The sequence below is a fragment of the Vigna umbellata genome, chromosome 1 (assembly GCF_029865625.1).
Source record: "Vigna umbellata cultivar VRB3 chromosome 1, Vumbellata_1.0, whole genome shotgun sequence".
NCBI lineage: Eukaryota > Viridiplantae > Streptophyta > Magnoliopsida > Fabales > Fabaceae > Vigna > Vigna umbellata.
The window spans coordinates 69,045,964-69,059,754 of NC_142165.1; the positions used below are offsets into that span (position 1 = coordinate 69,045,964).

General features: G+C 36.7%; 1 protein-coding gene and 1 long non-coding RNA gene across 3 annotated transcripts; both read right to left on the bottom strand.

Moving 5' to 3' along the window:
* Positions 1 to 565: 565 nt before the first annotated feature.
* On the bottom strand, positions 566 to 7,882 carry LOC148206157 (uncharacterized). 2 transcript variants are annotated; one of them, XR_015783505.1, is made up of 2 exons: positions 2,696 to 3,193; positions 566 to 776 (listed from the first exon to the last, which is right to left on the bottom strand). XR_015783505.1 is itself a non-coding variant. In XM_088104117.1 (2 exons), exons 1-2 carry the CDS (start codon positions 7,768 to 7,770, stop codon positions 733 to 735), a joined length of 1,011 nt encoding a protein of 336 aa, XP_087960243.1. In that variant the 5' UTR covers positions 7,771 to 7,882; the 3' UTR covers positions 566 to 732. The 2 variants fall into 2 exon arrangements, 1 of the variants encoding a protein (XP_087960243.1); XM_088104117.1 differs by lacking the exon at positions 2,696 to 3,193 and adding an exon at positions 6,804 to 7,882.
* A 162-nt stretch (positions 7,883 to 8,044) lies between these two features.
* On the bottom strand, positions 8,045 to 9,700 carry LOC148206158 (uncharacterized). The gene is made up of 2 exons (XR_015783506.1): positions 9,186 to 9,700; positions 8,045 to 8,255 (listed from the first exon to the last, which is right to left on the bottom strand). It is a non-coding gene; the product is annotated as an uncharacterized LOC148206158 (long non-coding RNA).
* Between the last annotated feature and the right edge of the window lie 4,091 nt (positions 9,701 to 13,791).

Sequence of the window (13,791 nt, forward strand, 5' to 3'; positions counted from 1 at the left end):
TTGTTCTTCTCTATTGATGTGATTTCTTCCTCCATTGCCCTACTCCAAACTGGCTGCTTCATTGCTTCAACTTCATTCAATGGTTCTGCTCCAACCATTAAGGCTATATGCACCAGATTTCCTCCCTCATTAATATGTGCATCTGAGTAGACTTCACAATCGGATAATCTCTGAGGAATCACCCTATGCCTTTGCTGCCTTTGCATCACTGTATGTTGAGATGAGTTATTAATATATGTAGCTTCTTCCATTTGTTCTGCAGACGTAGGATAATCAGTGATACCATTCACCTTTTCCTTCTTCAAACTGGATTGCATCTCATTCCAGTTCCAGCTTTCATCCTTGAGCATATTAACATCCCTACTTAACACCATCTTCTCCTTGATTGGATATACAACTTGTAGGCACCAGTAGCATGATATCCAGCAAGTATCATTGCTTCACTCTTATCTTGAAGTTTTGTGCGCTTTTGGTATGCTATATGGCTATTGTAACACCCCGATTTAGGCGTTACAATTTATTTTCCACAAAATACATATGTAATTCGTCTTTAACAAATTTCAACACCCATAAAATATTAAGTTCTTTATTACAGCACAAGTCTTCTGAAGATAAAATTCCACACAGTTCATAGACTTCTGAAATTTAAAATTTCTCACAGTTCGGAAATTCAAACACAGATTTATTTTAGAAATTCCCCATGTCTCCTTTTCCCCACAGATCTCTCATCTTCTAAGCGAGTCCAGAACCATCTGCTAATTCATCTGATATAGTTTCTGCTCCCGTATAATATCACACATTATACGATCATCGCATTCACATGCACAAACACAAACACAAACAGTAGGGTGAGCTAACCGATTCAAGAAATATACATCATCCACAATCTTACTAACATCACAAGTATGGCAATCAGTCAAATACATGCATCTCAAACATACTCAAAAACCAACTATTACACTGATACTTTATAATATTTCTCCAGTCAAAATCATCAGTCGATTCACTAGAGTCAATACAACATATTATTAATCTGCCTACTTACCAAAGCACAATAGTCAACAATCCTTCTGTCTACTTACCAAAGTAGCATAACCATGATATACTGATTACTTACCAAAGTAATCTAACAAGGTGATCTACTTACCAAAGTAGTATAACCATGTGATACTGACTACTTACCAAAGTAATCTAACGAGGTGATCTACTTACCAAAGTAGTATAACAAGGTGATATTGTCTACTTACCAAAGTAGCACAATAATGTAATATTATCTACTTACCAAAGTAGCATAGCGTGGAACACTCCGCCTACTTACCAAAGCAGTGCGGTTTATGTCAAATTCACCTCTCATTTTCCCACCTACTTACCAAAGTAGTGTCCGACTTCAAACCTCTCCTCTCCCGACTTACCAAAGTCGTAGGAAAATAAATAAAATTTCAGATTTACAATTATGGCAATAATGCCTATACCACCCATCCAAATTTACCATCAACTTATTTACAATTCATGATTTAACTCAAATAATTATTACAACTCAGAATGTTCAATATAATTAAATTTTCTAATATAGAATATATTATATTACTCATCCTCCAATCTCCAAAATACAACTACACATACAATTTAAGAATATAATTATCCAAGTTTTTACCCAATACAAATAAATTTACTATTTCGTGAAAATATTACTCTTCACTCATATCATTAATTACAGATCTGAACCAATCAAACTAATAAACAACATGTTTAACTCATATGGTAAAATTTTCAGTCCAATCCAACGGTTAATGAGGCGGAAATCATAATTTATGTATAAATGATCCAAAAACATAAATTAAGCAATATTAAGATCCCTGAGAAGATACGAAATTAATATCTATAAATCTGTATCTCCGATTTCAAATCGGAACGGTCCAAGTATGACACTATCGTTTAGAAACAACATATTAAAATTTCAGGGTAATCCAACGGTTAACTAAGTAGATATGGAGGTTTTACCGAGGTAACTCAGAGACAGAAACTTAAGTGGTTCTCGGTTAAACTCAAAATGCGGAATGAATTCCTCTAAGCACAGACATCTAATTCCAAATCTGAACGGTCAAAATCACCTAATATGTCTTATGAACTACATACTAAAGTTTGGGCTCAATCTAACGGTAAATGGAATATATATGAAATATTTACCATTATAACTTAAGAACAGAATTGCAGTGTTCATCAAATATTTCAAACTTTCGAAATTTCTTTCTCTAAACAGAGACCTTCAATTCCAAATCCGATCGGTCAAATTGTATTAATATGTCCTAAGAATCATATATCAAATTTTGAGGTTGATCTAACGGTTAAATAGGTCAAAATCTATATTATACCGTGACAACTCAGTAACAGAACTACAGGGGCAACTAATTTACTCAAACTTGCAGGATTTATTTCTCCAATTACAGACTTCTATTTTCAAATCCGAACGGTCAAAGTTTAGTAATAGGTCTTAGGATTCACATACTATACTTTTAGCTAAATCCAACGGTGAAAACAATTAATAGAAATTTTTCACCACAGTAACTCGAAAATAAGAAATTATAATCATGAAACCCAAATTTTTCACAAGTCAATAGATAACTACCATTACCAAATTTTAACACATTCATACTCATATTCATGATCATAATCAAGAAAGGATTAGCTCCCCTACCTCTTCTCCTTGCAAGAAATTCTTCACTCTTGATACCTCTAGACCACCACCTTTGCTTGTTTTCACTTTCAATTTCAAAGAAAATTCTAACTTAAATCTCTCTTCTTCAAAGAGAGCAATTCCTCTCCTCCTTGCTAGACCAAGTCAGTCTCCACACTTAGAACACTTAGGATTTTCGTTCACCTCCCACCAAGGACCTCTCTACTCTCCCCCAAAACTCCAAATCTGATTTGGAATTAAAGAAGATGCCTTAGACAACAAAGGACCTATGCACTTGGTACTTAGCAATAATAAACAACCAATGAACCATCCTAAACCATTTTTTTTTCAGCCCTAAAACATGGTAGGAAAGTCTCCAAAGGTTCCAAAATGTTCTCCTAGTTCAGAACACAACCTACCCACTCCAAAAAAATCGCAACTTGTAAAAATGTACCTAAAATTAAGGTTGGACGCTAGCCCCTGGACAGCAACACTGTCACGTTTTCCCCAGCTCAGTTAGACACCTTCCCGAAGTTCAAAATATGTGTATGAGTAGTCAAATTGAAGCTCTTTGAGTCTAGTTTCCAATGAAACAAGAATCAACTCAATTGATATTTTCTACAAAAAGTTATAATTAAAATAGTAAACCATGTCAAACCTGACAGCATTCCATTTTACATTATAACTTGAACTTTTTTACAACTTGGTAAATTCTTGAGGTTCTAGGGTCTTACATTCTACCCCCCTTAAAAAAATTTTCGTCCTCGAAAATTAAGATGTTACTCAAACAAATGAGGGTATTCTTTTATCATATAATCCTCTAGCTCCCATGTCATCTCTTGGGTTTCCTCGTTCCAAAGCACCTTCACTGTATGAATTTCCTTTCCTCGTAACTTCTTTGTTTGAACTTCTAACACCCTTACTGGCATCACTTCGATAGTAAGATCTTCACGCACTTGAATGTCATCTGTTTCCAAAACATGAGTCGGATCAGAGACATACTTCCTCAGCTGCGACACGTGGAACACATTATGCAAGTTCGCCAACTGTGGTGGTAACGCTACCTCATATGCTACTGGTCCAATCCTCCTAAGAATATCGTAAGGACCAAGAAACTTTGGTGACAACTTCCTTGATTTAATAGCCCTACCTATGCCGGTAATCGGTGTCACACGTAGAAACACATGATCTCCTTCGTTGAACTCAAGAGGTCTTCTTCTCTTGTCTGCATAAGATTTTTGTCGACTTTGTGTTGCACGCATCCGGTCTTGTATCAACTTGACTTTTTCTGTTGTTTGCTGCAATAACTCGGGACCTACTGAAATTGTTTCTCCATCCTGAAACCAGCACAAAGGTGTCCTGCACCTTCTCCCATACAATGCTTCATACGGTGCCATTCCAATGCTCGCATGAAAGCTGTTGTTGTATGTGAATTCCACCAAAGGCAAAACCTCACTCCAACCTCCCAAATGATCCAATACACACGTTCTCAGCAGATCTTCCAATGACTGAATAGTTCTTTCAGTTTGTCCATCTGTTTGAGGATGATATGCTGAACTCATTCTTAACTTCGAACCCAAAGCCTCTTGCAATTGCTGCCAGAACCTTGACGTAAACCTTGGATCCCGATCTGAGACAATGCTATTTGGTACACCATGCAATCTCACTATTTCTTGAATGTACAACTCCGCCAACTTCTGCATTGACATCCTCAGGTTGATTGGCAAAAAGTGAGCACTTTTCGTCAATCGATCAACTATCACCCAAATGGAATCATGACCCTTCAATGATCTTGGTAAGTGAGTTACAAAGTCCATCGAGATGCTGTCCCATTTCCATTGGGGAATATCCAACTGTTGTAACATTCCTCCTGGCCTTTGATGTTCTATCTTAGCCTTCTGACATACCAAACAAGAAGATACAAACCTCGCCACATCCTTTTTCATCCCACTCCACCAGAAAGATTCTTTCAAGTCTTTGTACATCTTAGTCATACCAGGATGTATGCTAAGACGACTCTTGTGTCCTTCTTCTAGAATCATCTTCTTCAACTCATCCTTTGCTGGAATGCAGACTCTATTCTTAAAACGAATAATACCATCTAATCCCAAACTGAAGTCTTTAGCTTGATCCGTTCCCAACAACTCCACTGTATCTTGTAGACTTGTGTCTTCCTTTTGTCCCAATTTGATCTCTTCCAAGAAATCATTTGTGATCTTTAAATGACAACACCAAAGGTGATCTTGGCTCAGCTGTAACCCCAAGTTCATATCTCTGAACTTTTCTATTAATTCAAACTCCTTCACCATCAAAGCTGACACATGCATTCGCTTCCTACTCAAAGCATCGGCTACAACATTTGCTTTCCCTGGATGGTACTGTAACTCAAAATCAAAATCCTTCAAGTACTCCATCCACCTTCTCTGCCTCATGTTCAACTCCTTCTGATCGAAGAGATACTTTAAACTCTTGTGATCACTAAAGATTTGAAAACGTGATCCGTAAAGATAGTGCCTCCAAGTCCTCAAAGCAAAAACCACAGCCGCTAATTCGATGTCGTGCGTTGGATAGTTCCTTTCATGCACCTTCAACTGTCTCGATGCATAAGCTACTGGTCGCTTCTCCTGCATCAATACACAACCGAGCCCATGGTATGAAGCATCACAAAACACTTCAAAAGCTTTAGAAGTATCAGGGACTGCTAATACTGGAGCACTTGTCAACCGTTTCTTCATCTCTTCAAAACTTGTTTCACACTTGTCGGTCCATAAGAAAGGTTGTTCTTTACGAGTCAACTGCGTCAAAGGACCCACTATCTTGGAGAAACCTTCGACGAACTTCCTGTAGTAACCAGCTAGGCCCACAAAACTTCTTACTTCTGACACCGTCTTTGGACGTTCCCACTTTAGCACTGCCTCCACCTTCGTTGGATCTACAGAAATTCCTTTGGCAGAAATCACGTGGCCAAGGAATTGTATTTCCTCCAACCAAAATTCACATTTAGATAATTTCCCAAACAATTGATGCTCCCTAAGAGTCTCCAACACAATCCTCAAATGTTCAGCATGTTCTTCACGATCCCTTGAATATATAAGAATATCGTCTATGAACACAACAACGAATTTATCTAGCCACGGTCGAAATATTCGATTCATGTAATCCATGAATATAGCAGGAGCATTGGTCACTCCAAACGGCATCACCACATACTCGTAGTGACCATAACATGACCTGAAAGCCGTCTTCTGACTATCCTCTGGCTTGACCAAGATCTGATGGTAACCAGACCTCAGGTCAATCTTTGAAAACACACCAGCTCCTCGCAACTGATCCAACAAGTCATCAATTCTTGGCAGTGGGTACTTGTTCTTAATCGTCAACTTATTCAGCTGCCGGTAGTCGATGCACAACATTGAACTACCATCTTTCTTCTTTACTAACAAGACTGGAGCTCCCCATGGTGACACACTCGGCCTGATAAACCTCTTCTTCAGTAGTTCCTCAATTTGTCTCTTCAGCTCTGCTAGCTCTGTCGGAGCCATCCTATACGGAGCCATAGACACTGGTCCAGCTCCTGGTACCAAGTCTATAGAGAACTCCACTTCCCTGCTTGGTGGCAACCCTGGTACTTCATCTGGAAAGACATCCTCGAACTCTTCCACTACTGGGATACCCATCGTCTGAACCTCAAAACTCTTCTTCTCTTGAGCTACCAGTACAAAACACATGGCCCCATCACTAACATCCTTTAGAACTTCTTTGGTTGAGATCAGTTCTAAACCATCCGAGTCTGGAAAAACCAATCGTTGTTGTCCACAGTCAAGAAGAACGTGATTGGCGGTCAACCAATCCATTCCCAGAATTACATCTAAGCCTTCGAGAGGTAAGGAAATCAAGTTCACTTTGAACTTGCGTCCGAAGACTACAATCGGGCATCCAACACAGATTGAACTGGTTGAGATCTGACCCGATGTTGGTGTCGAAACCACCAATTCATACCTTAGATTACTCACCGGTATACTGAAGTCTTTCAAACAAGTAGAAGAAACAAAGGAGTGCGTAGCTCCGGAATCAAACAATACATGCACACATTTACCAAACAAAAGGCATGTGTCAAGGATGAGATTACCTGGCTTTGCAGCCTCTTCACCGGTCAAAGCGAAAACTCTTCCAGCTATCTTGGGCTTCACGCCTGAAGAACTTGGTTGTTGTGGTGCATATGCTATCTTCTTCTCAGGACAAACATGAGCGAAATGTCCTGGCTTGTTACACACAAAGCACCTCTTCTCTTCAACCTTCACTCCAGAGAGCTTAGGACAATCCTTCTTGTAGTGCGCACCACCGCATTCAAAACATTTCACGGCTGTTCGCATAAGCGGTTGGGGTCGCTGATATGGCTTCTTCCTTGGCTTTCCTCTAATAAACTTGTCCTTCTGAGTCTTGTCAACTCGGTTTCGGTTCATTTCCAGTAACTCCACCTTTTTTGTCTTCTCAACTAAGGCTGGAAACTTCTTGATTTCAAGAGGTACAATCATTCTCCTCAGGTCATACCTCAGACCCTGCTCAAATCTTTGACACTTCCACCCTTCCGTCATGTGCTGACTATAAAAACGGATAAGATACTCAAACCTGTCGATGTACTCTTGCACTGACATCCCACTTTGACGCAAGGCCAAGAACTCTTGCTCCCTTTCGATCTTGGCACTAGTCGGGAAGTACTTTTCCAAAAACTTGTCCTTGAAACTGTTCCAAGTAATAGCCTCTTCATCAGATTCCATCAGTCGCTTCATACCATCCCACCAGTACTCTGCTTCCTCTTTCAGTATGAAGGTTGCGTAATCTAGTTTTTCCTCATCTGTGCACTTGATCACATGAAAGATCTTCTCAATGTCCTTGATCCAAGCATCTGCTTTATCTGGCGTAGCTCTTCCATTGAACCTTGTTGGGTCGTGCCTCAAAAAGTCATTCAGCCTCGAATAAGTCCTCGGTTCCTGAGTGGTATGCTGCCTCTCCATTGCGTTGATCATCCGATCAACAGCCCGATTAAAATCATCAATTGGAGGTGTTTGACCAACATTGTTAGATCGACGTGCCATGTTCTACCATATACGTCAAAAGAAATTAATTTAAACACAAGTCAAAACAATGCATATCTCTACCTTTCAAACCAACGCTCTCCAAAAGAGCTACAAAATAATCACAACAAATCACAGAGTCACACAACAGAAGTTGACGAGCTCACTTCCCAAAAGCCCCAAAAGATTTTTGAAAACCATGGCTCTGATACCAAACAATGTAACACCCCGATTTAGGCGTTACAATTTATTTTCCACAAAATACATATGTAATTCGTCTTTAACAAATTTCAACACCCATAAAATATTAAGTTCTTTATTACAGCACAAGTCTTCTGAAGATAAAATTCCACACAGTTCATAGACTTCTGAAATTTAAAATTTCTCACAGTTCGGAAATTCAAACACAGATTTATTTTAGAAATTCCCCATGTCTCCTTTTCCCCACAGATCTCTCATCTTCTAAGCGAGTCCAGAACCATCTGCTAATTCATCTGATATAGTTTCTGCTCCCGTATAATATCACACATTATACGATCATCGCATTCACATGCACAAACACAAACACAAACAGTAGGGTGAGCTAACCGATTCAAGAAATATACATCATCCACAATCTTACTAACATCACAAGTATGGCAATCAGTCAAATACATGCATCTCAAACATACTCAAAAACCAACTATTACACTGATACTTTATAATATTTCTCCAGTCAAAATCATCAGTCGATTCACTAGAGTCAATACAACATATTATTAATCTGCCTACTTACCAAAGCACAATAGTCAACAATCCTTCTGTCTACTTACCAAAGTAGCATAACCATGATATACTGATTACTTACCAAAGTAATCTAACAAGGTGATCTACTTACCAAAGTAGTATAACCATGTGATACTGACTACTTACCAAAGTAATCTAACGAGGTGATCTACTTACCAAAGTAGTATAACAAGGTGATATTGTCTACTTACCAAAGTAGCACAATAATGTAATATTATCTACTTACCAAAGTAGCATAGCGTGGAACACTCCGCCTACTTACCAAAGCAGTGCGGTTTATGTCAAATTCACCTCTCATTTTCCCACCTACTTACCAAAGTAGTGTCCGACTTCAAACCTCTCCTCTCCCGACTTACCAAAGTCGTAGGAAAATAAATAAAATTTCAGATTTACAATTATGGCAATAATGCCTATACCACCCATCCAAATTTACCATCAACTTATTTACAATTCATGATTTAACTCAAATAATTATTACAACTCAGAATGTTCAATATAATTAAATTTTTCACCACAGTAACTCGAAAATAAGAAATTATAATCATGAAACCCAAATTTTTCACAAGTCAATAGATAACTACCATTACCAAATTTTAACACATTCATACTCATATTCATGATCATAATCAAGAAAGGATTAGCTCCCCTACCTCTTCTCCTTGCAAGAAATTCTTCACTCTTGATACCTCTAGACCACCACCTTTGCTTGTTTTCACTTTCAATTTCAAAGAAAATTCTAACTTAAATCTCTCTTCTTCAAAGAGAGCAATTCCTCTCCTCCTTGCTAGACCAAGTCAGTCTCCACACTTAGAACACTTAGGATTTTCGTTCACCTCCCACCAAGGACCTCTCTACTCTCCCCCAAAACTCCAAATCTGATTTGGAATTAAAGAAGATGCCTTAGACAACAAAGGACCTATGCACTTGGTACTTAGCAATAATAAACAACCAATGAACCATCCTAAACCATTTTTTTTTCAGCCCTAAAACATGGTAGGAAAGTCTCCAAAGGTTCCAAAATGTTCTCCTAGTTCAGAACACAACCTACCCACTCCAAAAAAATCGCAACTTGTAAAAATGTACCTAAAATTAAGGTTGGACGCTAGCCCCTGGACAGCAACACTGTCACGTTTTCCCCAGCTCAGTTAGACACCTTCCCGAAGTCCAAAATATGTGTATGAGTAGTCAAATTGAAGCTCTTTGAGTCTAGTTTCCAATGAAACAAGAATCAACTCAATTGATATTTTCTACAAAAAGTTATAATTAAAATAGTAAACCATGTCAAACCTGACAGCATTCCATTTTACATTATAACTTGAACTTTTTTACAACTTGGTAAATTCTTGAGGTTCTAGGGTCTTACAGCTATAAGCCAGTGAGCCAAACACCTTGAAATAGTTAACTGTTGGCTTCACTCCAGTCCAAACTTCTAGAGGTACCCTACCCTCTAATCTCTTTGTTGGACATCTGTTGAGAATGTGGACAGATGTAGATACAACCTCTCCCCAAAATTTACGTGGCAAATTCTTCTCCTTTAAGAGACATCTGGCCATGTTTACAATAGTACGATTTCTCCTTTCTGCCAACCCATTATGTTGTGGTGTGTAAGGGGTGACTTAGTGCACTATCCCACATGTTTGACAATGATTCTTAAAATCTCCAGAAGTATATTCTCCCCCTCCATCCGTTCGTAGGATCTTCAATTGATTTCCACTCTCCCTTTCTGCATATGCTTTGAACTTTATGAAGACATCAAGTGCATCATTGTTTATTTTGGTCACAAATAGCCATACCATCCTGCTGAATTCATCAACAAAAGTTATAAAGTATATGTTTCCAGCCAAAGAAGATACCTCAAACAGTCCGCATATGTCAGAATACACCACCTCCAAGCAATCCTTTGCTCTTGATTTCATCTCCGACTTAAACGGTTTTCTGGTTTGTTTTCTAGCCAAACATGATTCACATACACTCTCGGGTATAGTGATTTTAGGCATTCCAGATACCATCTTCTTCTCTCCAAGGTACTTTAGGTCTTTGAAATTCAAATGACCAAACCTTAAATGCCAAGTCCAGCTTCGATCCTCTATACGCATAGTGTCCAAATCTATGGCAATTGTAGCACTCTATACTCTTCTTATCTTTCTTCTTTTGTTACTTCTTCACATTGCCTTTATCCTCCACTGCATCTGATTCATCATTTTAATCATCATTTGATCTGTTGGGCTTCCAATTCCCCTTCTTTCCTTTCCATTTCTTCTGTTTTTTCTTTGCATCATTCTTACCATGATGAACCTTCAAGGCTTGTTCATCAATCTTGACAACATTTCTATCAAACATCCTTATTTCATGCGCTTCCAGAGAGGTTTGTAATTCTTCTATTTTCATCTTTTCTAGCTCTCTTGACTCTTCTACGGCCACGACTATGTAGTAAAATTTTTGAGGTAAAGATCTCATGATCTTTTCAATTACCATTAGATCTGTGATGACCTTTCCACATCCCTTCATTTGATTGGTGATGGCAACCACTTTATCAAAGTGTTCTTTGACTCTATCACCCTCCAATGTTTGCATCAATTCATACTGCCTTCTCAATGTTTTTAACTTGACCTTCTTTATTTTCTCTCCTCTAGTATGACATCTAACAAGAATGCTCTATGCTTCTCTCGCCGTCTTTACATGTTGGATCTTTTCGAAGTGCGCATCATCCCCCACATTGGTGGATTAGAAACAATGCTTTATTATCCTTCTTTCTTTCCTCAACCTTTCTTTCATCTGCAGCACCCGTCGGCAGTTGTTGAAACTCCCCTTCGACCACCTCATTCACGTCTTGGTATCTGAATAATACCCTCATCTGAGTACTCCATCTAGTCCAATTTTTCTCCATGAGAATTGGTAGATTAGCTGATGAGATGTTGTTGCTAGCCATCCTAAACACCCATAATCGTTTACCAAGAGACATAGTCTTGATCTTCTTCACGCTTCAACCACCTTTTCGCCAAGCCTTGATGATTTCTGAAGCTCCCAAGTCTTGAACCTGGGCTTTGGATACCAGTTCTGATAGAACAACGACAACAACTACTGCACCGATCAGTAGAATGAATCAGCGAATAACATTGACTACACCGAACGACAACGCTGATGGAGATGAACTGTGCACCGAATGGTAATGCTGATGGAACCGAACGGTAGAGAAAGAATAGAAGGAAAGAACAAAGGAAATATTCTTATCACTTAATGTACTTCAAAAATTGTATTAAAATGTAAGTATACGTGTGCCTTATATACAGACAATGTAACAGATGTCTTACTGTAATAACAACAACTGTCAAAGTGAAAAAAACTGACTTATGATTTTCTAATATATTATACTATTGTGTTAGCAAGATTACGAGGTTGTCATTTTAGTTTTTTGTTTTTTAGTACTTGTACTCATAAAACAATCAATCAAAGGTGCATAATATCATACTTAGGATCATAAAACTATTATTGTTAAATCTATGATCTTGGTGAGGTTTAAAGTAGAGGAGGAAGTCCTTATTCGTAATTATTTGTAAGTTCAACATGCTTTTTCATATTGATGTATGTAGTTGCCTAGACTTACAAATTGTTTATTCTAAAAAGGATAAAGTTCAAGGCTTATTTATTATTTGAAATAGGTTGGGATAATAACAAGATGAAATAAGGATGAGTTTCATTTATCTCATTCTTATTTTTGTAGTAAAAATTCATTCTCATCTTTATGTTTATATTCAACTGGTACAAAATTTAGTCTCATTTTCATCTTTATCTCCATCGAGCGTAACTAGATGTTCATATTATTCTAAATATCAATTAATTATTTTTTATATAAAAATGAAAACCATAACAAAAGAAATATGATAATATCAAATATTCAATATCATAATAGCATATTCTTTTTTTTTTCAATGTCAACATTTAGAAATATATGATAATTGTATAATTTTAAATTAAAGTACCAAATAACAATTGGATAGAAAGAGATGAGTTATATAAAATATTACACAATTAAATAAATAAAATTTTATGAAAAGCAAAACATCTACTAATTTTGCAAAACGAAACAAAGTGGATAAAGTTAAAAATTTTCTTAAAAAATTATAAAAAGAAAAGAATATTCAAGTTTAAAATATTTTGAATGTCTCTTTTTTTTTTCCTTTTTCTAAATTCTATTGAAAACTTTTTTTATACACTTAAATGAAATTCACAAGAGAAAAAAAAAATAAGCTAATAATAATTTGAATTTACAAATGGATTTTATCTTTTAAATTTCTTTACAATGACACTAAATTACTATAGTATAGTAAATGAAAATTCTTTACACAACTGCCACTACAAAAAAATATGTTATTATCGATATTTAGAATTAGATAGTAATAACTGTAATTCATCGATAACTCGTACTTTCCATGAGAAAACCAACAACATAATATCCATTTGTAATTTACTTGTATGTAAAACTTATAGAAAAATTTATTAAATCCCTTGTAATTTCTGAAAACCTACAACGTGTCATTAAGTTTGTGTTACCAACAGAAGAACGACCTTCGATTATAACCTTAAGATATTTTTGTCAAGAATGAAGGAGATGATGAACACAAACATATCGATGAAATTGTGATTCAGGTATGTTGAGAAGGACATCATGGATGAATTTTTCTATCATTAATTGTAATATATACAACTAATGTATACATCTTTTTTCTCTGCATCCGAACAAAACTTGCCAATATTACACAACAAATAGAAGCATGCAATTCTTGTAAACATCCTTGTATATATTTCACGATTTTCTACAATAATATAGACAATACCAAATAAGATAAATTATTCAATTAATATGTACAAAGTACCTATCAAAAGAGGATGTAAATTATTATGTCCATAAAGATTTCCTTTCAATGCCTTTGACATTAGCTTTTGAGCATGTGTTATGTGCAATTTCAAATCAAGTTGCAAAAATTCTCATTGTCTAATAAATTGCTTTAATTGGACAATGAGCGCTTGCAACCTGAGTTTAAAGTGCACAAAGCCATTGGTTGAAAGCGAATGCCAAAGGAATTACATAAAGATTTTTATGGAGATAGGAATTTTTGTGCTCTTTTGGTAGTTGGTAATCTAATGAACATTTAAAAGATTTAAATCATAACTTATTCTTTTTCTGGACCCTATTGGAAGAAAGTGAGATTACGCTAATTGGAACTCAATAAGACTTAACTCTTTTATTTATTTGGA